Genomic DNA, 10,419 nt, shown 5'->3' on the forward strand with positions numbered 1-10,419 from the left:
TTAAAAAATGCTGAGGACATCTTAATTTAATACGCATTAACTCAGAATTCCGGGGGGGGGGGGGGGGGGCAAACGGCTCTCCTTTCGATATGTGGAGGCTAATTAAGCGTCGGACGTAGGTGGTGTGGTTTGAACAAATGCACACTTGTCCCTGTCAAGACCCTGAAAGTGGGACATCTACTGGCCAGAGCTTGTATAGCATCGTGAATGCAGAGCAGGTGTTTGATTGACAACACCAACAGGTAGGCCATCCTCATGCAAAATCATCGCCGTTATAATTCTACTATGTACAACTTTAAAGAGATGCTCATACACCTCATCTCCATGCTTGCATGGGCTTCCTCCCACATGACAAAAACATGCAAGTCGGGTTCTAAATCATCCACAGGTTCGAAATAGTTGTTTCAACGACTTTGTTAATTCTGTCCTTACGAAAGACGGTAACAATCCATTTCAAATGCTACTATCAGAGACCTATCAATCGAGTAGCGTATTCAATATTATGGTTGTATGAAATATTCTTTCAACACTGTGTATGTGACATCTCACGTTGCTACATGGTGGTCATAAGATAGAATTGAGGACAGTTCTGCAAGCTATGACGACAATAAAGACGGATAAACAAAAGGTTCGACCCAAATCCATCCCATTTACATGTGTTACCTGTGAATTCAAGAGGTGGTGCTGCAATTACACAACGTAACCAGGAGAGGACGCCAGAAACCAGCGATGGCGCGAAGTGCGTGGTGACGTCACGCGAAGGAGCGTACAGCGCCTGCCTACTGGTGCGTGAGTCGCTCTCTGTGCCACGACTCGCCGTCGCTGGTCCATCTTGGGAGGTGTGTTCCAGCAGTCGTACGCGTCCGACCAAGCGACCCCCGAGCGAGAGGCCCTCATGTGGGGCTTGTCCCGTCAGCTCGTCCGCCGCACGCCGTCGATGCATTGAGGCCTTACGAACTGGTAAGAAGAGACAGCACGGGAGGAAATGCGCTTGATTGCAGTGCCAATGCAATTAAACTGCGCCGTGGCCTTTAAGAAAGCGTCCTAATGTGCACCCTGGCATGTCAGGCTTTGGAGAGTTCACCCACGACAAATCCACGTCCGTGTGGCACGTCTGAAGCCTACGCGGATGCAGCATACCCGCGTGGTATTTATGACAAACTTTGCTGCTGCCTTGCGCCAACGTCGTCGTGGGTGTGACACACGTGTGACGGGACGTTGCTGATATAATAGCAACTGGAAAAGTCGAAAATCGACGAAAATATGAAAACAGCACCAATAGATCGAAATTACTCGATTTATTTATTTATTTATTTATTTATTTTTGCTGGGGAGGGGCACCCCACTCCCCCGCAAAAATTCGGGTGCGCGTTATGCTTTCTGCTTGGTCATTGGAATGGATACTTTGAACCAAGCCAACTCAAATGTCCTAAAAAAGTGCAGCATAAAGATTACGTTTTGAAAAAAAATGTTGCTCACTAAAAATGTCGAACTACAGTCAGTTTTGCTTTCATTAACCATATGGACTGAAAGGTTGAGATTATCCATTTTAGATTGTTTTTTATCCTCGTCTAATGTGGTATATACAAACCTTTGTGAAGTCAGCGGAGTTGATCGACTTGCAACAAAACAGAGACGTCATCTGTCTATTAATACAAGTCTGTGTGGATCGCAATAATAAATCGAAAAATAAGAATGACCTAATGAAAAAAAAGAGATAGGAATTTAAGTTTTGTTCAGGCGTTTTTATCAACAATATACAATGTTATTTGTAATACATACACTGTTCCTGAATACCGTTTATTTTTCTTTCTGACCAATACACACATTTTTATTTTTTCATTCCTGCCAAATGTTTCATCTCAATATAATCCATTTTCAATTGAGCATGTTTACATTAAAAATGAAGTTGTCTTTGCATTATAGTCGCTACAGCATGTGGTTCAACTGTGTGTTTGATTTTAAATGTTGTTATGGGACATACTGAGAATGCTTACGAATGTCGTTTTATTATTATTCATTGCGCTTTTTTATTTGTCAAGCCTTTTTTAATCACGTAACAGACAAAACACTAGCATACAAAATTGCAAATAAGGACTCTAATTCTAACCCATTCATACAAAATTGTTGAGGGGGAAAAAGTCGTTTTATTTAATTTTTTTTAAGAGTACATGTTATATATATTTTTTCTTTTGTAAATATCACAATGAGGCTGGCCTGTAAGCAATTTAATTTGGCCAGTGAAATCAACTTCTTGCCCAACGCAAAATGTTTCACTAAAAAAATATAAATGAAGGTAGAAAGAAAGCATGCCTTCATGACAGGATTAGTGTACATTCGGGCCTGTCGATGATGCTCCGGGCGGGGCAGCCACTCTTCCTTAAGATTGGACAAATCCATTCGCACGTACATAAACGCTGTCATGGAAGATGGAAGAAAAAACATTTCGATCATACAATGATAGTTTAAAAAAAAGAAACGACTGTAGCTTCAATTTCCCTCAAAAGTCTGGCCTGTCGACGATTGCTTTTTTTTTTTAATGGGGGGAGCGTCACTTAACAATGCGCGTACTTATAATACCAATTTAAAAAGAGTAACTAGACGAGAGAATTTGAAAGTGGATCCACGCTCCAAATAATTGGTGATACATTCACATTCACGATGTTTGTACCATGCCTTAAATGTAAACAGAAAATGCCGGATCAATACTGTAACTCAGTAGGCAAATACTAACCCCCAGTGTGAGGAAGAAAAATGTTATTCGTTAAAATGAAATTATCTGGATTTTTTTTATACAACCCACAATATGATATCAGAGGCTTGCCTTCTTTGACGCTATGCGAATGAATACGTATTCCACTGAAGATATTTTTTATGCATCCTTGCAATAAGGATATATTTGTCAGTCTGAAAAAACACAAATAGGTCATGGGTATACATCAAATTAGACCCAAAAATAAATCGACATGTGCATATATAAAATCGCTTAAATTCCACTTACGCCTTGAGCATTTAGCATTCCCGCTCGTGTCATTTTAACTGACTGTCACAATATCAACACGAAAAGAAAAGATCAGTGTGCGTGCTTGCTTGCTCAGCCACGTTAAAATAAAATCACAGGTGTTGAGTTAGTTGTGCTTCTTTAAAAAAAAAAAAGCTCAAAAACTGACTTTTGCAATTGTGCTACTCGGTTAATGTTATCCATATCAATTGAAAAGTGCTTTAGGATGAATAATTTCGGATTTTCAAATGGTCCCGTTCCCCGATAAATCACCAAATCGGGGCCCTTCGAGTCCCAAGTGTGTCTCGCGCCAGTCGGTTTCCAGCTGATCGAAGAATAATCAATGTTAACTAAAATAATTTTGTCGCTATTCATCGGAGTCCAATGTTTATATTTTTTAATTTTAATTTGTACCTGTGAACAGTTATTGTGGTTATGTTTTACGGTAGACAGGCTGTTACAAGATGATAAATGTTTTTAACTACAGTTGTCCTGAAATTAAGAGCCCCGTCGCAATATCTCAAAAAACGCTTTTTAATTTATTTGAATTCGTATTCATGAACAGTTATCGTGGTTACGATTTTATTTCACAGGTCATTCAATATTGTTAGCCTCAGAGCATTTTTGCCAAAGTCATTTTTACCGGACTGTCACAATAGCAACGTAAACCACAAATGTTCAAAGTTGTGTATTTTCTTTATCTCTCTCTCAGTCTTACAGGTCGGCGAAATCAGCAAAGACTGATCGAGAACCCTGGATTTTTTTTGGGGGGGGGGGGTGATGGTAGGAGGGCGGTGCATAATTTGTTATTGTTGCTGTAGTGTTTTATTGTTTACCAAAAAGGTTCAGATATGACAGGATATTATGGAAACGAAGTTGCATTTTAATTAACACTGTCAGTATACATAACTTTATTTTCCATGCGGCCTGAAATACATTTGACCCAAAAACAAATAGGTGAAGAACCAATGAATGAAATGCGTGTTTGTTAGTTTTTTCTCCCCCTTTGAAGAGGCCAGGGCGCGTGCACTTGCAAGACCTCCTCTGTGAGTCCACGTCGCGCTGCTCACACACTAAAAAGAAACACACGTAGAACTAACGTGACATTCACAAGACACTTATGCAAGAGCACTTCGTCTCTAAGATGAAAAGGTGCGTGCATTTGCCACGGAATCACTCGCGGCGACAGACGTTCAACGCGCCTTGGTGTGTGTGGCAGGAATTTTAGCTTGCTGAGTGGCAAACTAAGGTAGGATGTTCGGTCTAATTTCGCGCTGTCCCATTGTTTTACGTAACTTATGTCGCTCCGTGCGGTTACTGCACTGTCAACTGTGCGTTCTGACATAGCTGGGGAAGCTACGTTGCTTGGATTGGTTAAGCAGGATCTAGCCACTTTGTAGCTAAGGTCAGTGGTAAACAACGCATTTTCCCGACAAATGTCAGCAATTTTAAGCATTCCGCACTTGTAGCGCGAAGGTAGTTGGCGTAATTCACCTCGTTCCTGGTTAGCCATAGATGGAGCCGTCGGTTGAAAAGCGTCCGTTAAATCACTCGACACGGTGGCAACTCGAGGATATAATTTGACAGCTGCATCAAGACAACGCTCATTAAATGCGAGTACAAGTTGACACTTACAGTTAATGTGTGCCGTAGCCATCTTTAAAGTTCCACTCTGGAGTATGTCAGCTGACATTTCAGTGGCTAACGCTAACATAGAGCCCTGGTCTAAATAGATTTCGCTGTGGCGCAGACTCATAGGTAAACGTCGCTGCCATGTTGAAGGTGACGTTCTTTTGGTGCTTGTAGTCGTTCTAAAGAATGAAATATTTTGGCTTGAGGTCGCACAACCAGATATAGGCCTACCCCAGAAGGTGTAATTGCACGGATGTGATCGCAAGACTGCCTGATAACTGAGACTGAATTCATCATCTCCGACTTTGTGAAATGACTTGTAAGGTATCTTTACTGTGACATTTCTGCTGTCAGTGAAAGCTCCTACTGTTGCCACCCAAAGTATGTGTACCATCATGGTGAAATGTCTTATAAATACGAAAAATGCTCACTAGTAAGACAATTCAGCGGGCTTGTAGAACAAAGACGTCTGAGTAACAAGGTTACTTAAAATTGTTCTCAGTTAATTCTAGTGAATATCTTTGCAATGTATGATGACAGGTAGAACAATTAAATGCTCTTCCACTGGTTCACAGCTCTTCCACTGGTTCACAGAAGGTAAATAATCAATTGGTGAATCCACTTGTGACATTTTTGTTCAGTGGTGTACTGTGAGAAATTTTCAAAGGGAATATTATGTGCCTTATCTTATTAAGGTTGTAAACGCTGCAAGTCCTGAACCTGAGTTGTAGTAGGTGCACTGAAATGTCCTGCTCGTGAGGCCGGACAGCGTAATACATTGACCTCAAGGTAGACATTAGGGATATTGAATGCATGCTCAAACGGTTTTCCATACTTCAGTCAATTGGCTTGTATTATTTTCTGGGCTTCAGCATGCGCACTCCACACCTCCTGTGTGGAGTGTGCTTGTTCTCCCTGTGCTGCGTGGATTTTCTTCAGGTAATCTGCCTGCACATTCACAAAGACATGCATTTGTGGTTCATTGAAAAATCCAAATTGTCCCCAAGTGTGAATGTGAGGTTGACCATATCTTGCCCAATAATAACTGGGATAGACTGCAGATAACCACGAATTAGTGAGGATGGAAATCGACGCCGCCACATTAAAGATGGCCGTCGCGCTTTCACATCCCAGCAACAAACTAACCAGCGCTCGGCGGCCACTGTCCATAGTAAAATTGACGTCTCCGAACGCTAATCTCTCTCTCTCTCTCTCTCTCTCTCTCTCTCTCTCTCTTGTGTACCTCTCGGCAGATCTCGCGAGAGCAGCGTCGCTGACTGTGACTGGTCGAGTGTTTGCGGTTTCGACTGAGGGAGAAGGCAGGCAGGCAGGCAGCCAGCCAGCATCATGGCGGACAGAGACAGTGGAAGTGAGCAGGGAGGAGCAGCCACGGGCCCAGGCTTCGGTTCCATGCACTCGGCAGCGGGAGGGGCGGGCTCGGCTTCCGGCCTCCAGCACGAGACTCAGGAGCTGGCGTCCAAGCGGGTTGACATCCAAAACAAACGCTTCTATTTGGACGTAAAGCAGAACGCCAAAGGCCGCTTCTTGAAGATAGCCGAAGTCGGGGCCGGTGGCAACAAGAGCCGCCTCACTCTTTCCATGTCCGTGGCAGTCGAGTTCCGCGACTACTTGGGGGACTTCATCGAGCACTACGCCCAGCTAGGTCCCAGCAACCCGGGCATGGTGCAAGACGAGCCGCGGCGGGCGCTGAAGAGCGAGTTCCTGGTGCGGGAGAATCGGAAGTACTACATGGATCTAAAGGAGAACCAGAGGGGACGGTTCTTGAGGGTCCGGCAGACCGTCAACCGGGGACCAGGCTTGGGGTCCACGCAGGGCCAGACCATCGCGCTCCCGGCCCAAGGACTTATCGAGTTTCGCGACGCTTTGGCCAAACTTATTGACGATTACGGTGTGGAGGAAGAGCCCGCGGAGCTGCCAGAAGGCTCGTCATTGACTGTGGACAACAAGCGCTTCTTCTTCGACGTGGGCTCCAACAAGTACGGCGTGTTCATGCGGGTAAGCGACGTGAAGCCGACATACCGCAACTCGATCACGGTGCCCTACAAAGTGTGGTCCAAGTTCGGGAACACGTTCTGTAAATACGCCGACGAGATGAAGAAGATCCAGGAGAAGCAGCGGGAGAAGCGAGCGTGCGACCTGGAGGAGGAAGAGGAGGAGGAGGAAGAGGAGGAGGAGGTACAGGCGGACGATGGGGACGAGGATTGAGATCGTCATGAAAACAACAAGAAAGCTAACATCAACTCTACTGTATAGAAGAAAGAAATCTAACTGTAACGGTTTAACTCCAAGGGAGCATCACCCACAATATAAGAACCCACCACAAGCTGACAGTTCTGACATGTTGTCACTCATCGCTGGATGTTAGCCCACTCTTATCCACCATTAATACAGTAACTGGCTGCTAAACAAAAGTAATAACATGTATGAACATTGTTTCCTACTTGACAAACAATATGGAGTCTTTATTTCCCTTATTAACAGAGTAAAACAACTTTTTGTAGCACTGAAAGCTAAAAACAAACAAAAAAAGTCTTTGCAATGTTGGGATCAGAGAGCAAGCATTTCCTTTTCATGTAAGCTAATAACTTCAGCACAAGTCAGATTTTTTTTTTCAAAACCAAAATTCAGAAGGTTTGTAAAGCAAACAAACAAACAAAAAAAAGGGTCACGTGTAATCGCCATCCTCTGTACCTGTGACCAGAAATGTGTTTACACACAAATGAGGGCTAGGCATGCTTTGGAAACTGGTTGGATGTCATGCGGTTTTTCAAAAGGAACATGCGCTGTCTCGCTCTCTCTCGTGCAATATGCATTGCATCAAAATCAAATCAATACTGGTCAGTGGTTCTTCACATGTTGACCGAGGCATTCGAAGAAGCCAATCTTTATCAGTTGAAATTGTTGCCATGCAAATGGTTTTATTAGACTGCCGTTGTGTGTAGTCGTCAATGCGATGTCGGGTTGAAAGGTACTCAATGCATAGTAATGAAATAACATGTAGCAAATGCAGAGAAATGAACAATTGGCCGCAATGTCAAAATGTCTCAATGGTGCCAATTAAGGTGTGCTGTCGCTGCATGTTTTGTCTGCACTTAAAAAAGTCAATTGCGTTGGTCTCCCGAAATAATTGTCTCAAGGACCCTTCCATATTTTGCCTGTATTGCACGAAAGTTCAACTCTTTAAGGACTGAGTGATCTCCATCCAAAAGCTTGACGATGTTGTACCATCACACTACCCGGGGAGCCCTTAAGTGAGTGGGGTGGAGGGGCACGCCTGGCTTAAGGGTCCAGTTCTGTGACCGCATGCGCTCTACCTGATGGGGTTTAGTTCTGGTTCTGTGAAGTCCCATCGGGGAATTCCTGTAAAAGCTGGCATTTTTCTGCCTTTGTACGATCGGGCGAAGTCGTAACTTGGGAATGACGCCGTACCACCAGAGGAGTGAAACTTGATGTCATCGTTCACTTCCGCCCCTGTTAAACGCAATTCTTGCCACAGAAAAGTAGTGTCCCAAAAAACAACATAAGCTTCCTTCCCCCCCCCCCCCCCCCCCATTTTGTTGGCGGGTTTTTTTTTTGTTAAGTTTTTTTTTTTTTTGGGCAGACGTGAGGCCATCAGTACTTGTTAGCTTGGACAAAGCTTTTTCCCCTAAGTATCCCATTCATTGCCAATTGACTCTAGGGGCGCTTTTTCGTGAAACTGCAGTTAGTTGTTCGACTTTCAAGTTGAGGATGATGCGAAACAGGCCAAAGTCCAAGCTGATAAAATGTCACTAGTGGCTGAAGCTGCCGCTGATTGGAACTTGATTACCGGTATTTTTGAGAATCTTGCTATCGATAAGCTGAGTTGAGCAACGGCTAACCTAATAAACGCGGATGGCTTCACATCTGTCTGAATGGTACCTAAACTGAACAGGAAAAAGTATGAGTGAATCTTGGGACATTTTTTAAAAAATATTAAATAACTTCAATTGGTATTTACAAAGGCAGATAAATGTTAGATTTTTTTTTTGTTATGCTATCTGCAGTATTTGTTTAGAGAAAGAAAAGTCAAATGTTTCACTTCAGCTAGCCCACATCTTCCTGGGGGGGGGGGGGGGGGGTGATGATATACTCGGGCTGCCACACGGAAAAAAAAAATGACTGGCTCTTGTCCAGTTCTGTCGCATCTCATAGATGTGTGATAGCAGTTTTATAAACTCTTTGCCAGTCACGTTAAGAGAAACTGGCAACAATCAGATCTAGTTACCTCAGCATTGAGTTCAGTGTTTGCTTCCGTGATGTTTAGATTTGACTGGAAACCAGCAAACTAGACTGTCCTTGACCACCTATATATGGTAAAAGCTTACTAGGGAGCGTCCTCTTCAGCATATAAAACAACCTGGTGCCTTACACACTCCGCATGCTTACACGCTGGCCTGGTGCTTTGGATCGCAAGTTTGGCTTCTTTTCGATGACCGTTTTTCTTCCTTTTTTTTTTGTCTCGGCCCAGACTCGTGGTGCTAAAACAAGGCATTGTCCTTCCTTCCTTCCCTAACCCTTCATCACTGCTTCACACTTATTCCCGCCGCTTAACACTATTCCCCAGCCATCCAGGTATCGGCCTACATGTAAACATGGAAGGGGACGGGGGGGTTCACCTTGATGCAAGACGATGCAGAGGAGTTAGCACCAAGCACATATAGTAGGAAGAGCAGTGGGCTGAAAGGATTGGAAATAGTTGACAAGCCTCCATCGCCGCCCCTTCACCCGCCTGGCTTTTAGGTACCGGTAGTCATGTATGTTGCCCATAGCTCAGTTGACGGGGAGCAGCACGCATTTTTTTGTTTTGTTTTTATCTTCTCAGCGTTATTCAACTTTATTTGTAACTTCTGGAATGTTTTCGCCCACAAAAAAAATTATATATTTTTTATGTGCAACATTTCATGACTGTGCAATATCGTATGTGCCAATTGTGGCAATATATGTATATCAATTAAAATATATAATTACTATTTGAAAAGATGAGGCTGAATTCCATGTTTTATTCGAGTGAGGGAGTTGTAACCCGCTATTTGCACAAAAAAAAAAAACAACCTCCATCCTGGAGGGGAATGGAGGTCAAAGAAGGTCATAACAGCCACTTGGTCTTTGCAGTTCACGATAACGTCAACAAACGTCACTGCCAGAATGGCAACAAGCATTGAAGGAACCAAAAAGAAAAGTTTGAATGAAAAACAAAATTGTTAACTGAAAATCTCAATTTTAGCTTTAAGCTAAGACAAGGTGCTTGAGTCCAGTCTTCATTTCAAGTTTGGTGAACTGTCTTCAGTGGTTGTTGTGTGTGGCACTTTGCTTTCCCATGTAGGTTGTAAAACACCCAATACTTATATCTCGAGAATGTCATTATCTATTTCATTTCAACTTTGTTTTGATACATGAAATATAGTGTATGTATATTTGAAAACATTTTGAGTTTAATTTTGCCCGATAAAGAGAATCTATATTCAAAATAAATGTATTTTCATGTTTCTTGTTGAAAGAAAAATACCAAAATGTCAACTATTCACTGATTGGGGGGGAAAGTATGTTTGATTTTGATGTAGTATTTGTCCACACCATCTGACATTTGCATCAATACTAATAACTAAAGCTTAATTTTACAGCCTTAAAATGCGAAATTGGTGACAAAACACCTGACAATTACTTGTGTCGTCGTCTTATAGATAATTCTAGTACTGTATGTGTCATAACAGGCTGTAAAATAAAGCATTGATCTCTGATCCGCA

At 42.9% G+C, this 10,419-nt stretch overlaps 1 protein-coding gene and 1 long non-coding RNA gene across 2 annotated transcripts; one reads left to right on the forward strand and one right to left on the reverse strand.

Moving 5' to 3' along the window:
• The first annotated feature begins 73 nt into the window (after positions 1–73).
• puraa (purine-rich element binding protein Aa) lies at positions 74–10,419 on the forward strand. The gene is made up of 2 exons (XM_086130466.1): positions 74–960; positions 5,887–10,419. The coding sequence occupies exon 2, from the start codon at positions 5,981–5,983 to the stop codon at positions 6,857–6,859; it is 879 nt and encodes a 292-aa protein (XP_085986592.1). The 5' UTR covers positions 74–960; positions 5,887–5,980; the 3' UTR covers positions 6,860–10,419.
• Positions 3,864–5,041, reverse strand: LOC147193882 (uncharacterized). The gene is made up of 2 exons (XR_015102989.1): positions 4,496–5,041; positions 3,864–4,074 (listed from the first exon to the last, which is right to left on the reverse strand). It is a non-coding gene; the product is annotated as an uncharacterized LOC147193882 (long non-coding RNA).

Source organism: Hippocampus guttulatus, chromosome 15, assembly GCF_054856545.1.
Source record: "Hippocampus guttulatus isolate MCC_2025c chromosome 15, RoL_Hgut_1.0, whole genome shotgun sequence".
NCBI classification, from domain to species: domain Eukaryota; kingdom Metazoa; phylum Chordata; class Actinopteri; order Syngnathiformes; family Syngnathidae; genus Hippocampus; species Hippocampus guttulatus.

Coding starts and splice junctions, on each gene's coding strand:
- puraa (XM_086130466.1), top strand. CDS start 5,981: ATGGCGGACAGAGACAGTGGAAGTGAGCAGGGAGGAGCAGCCACGGGC.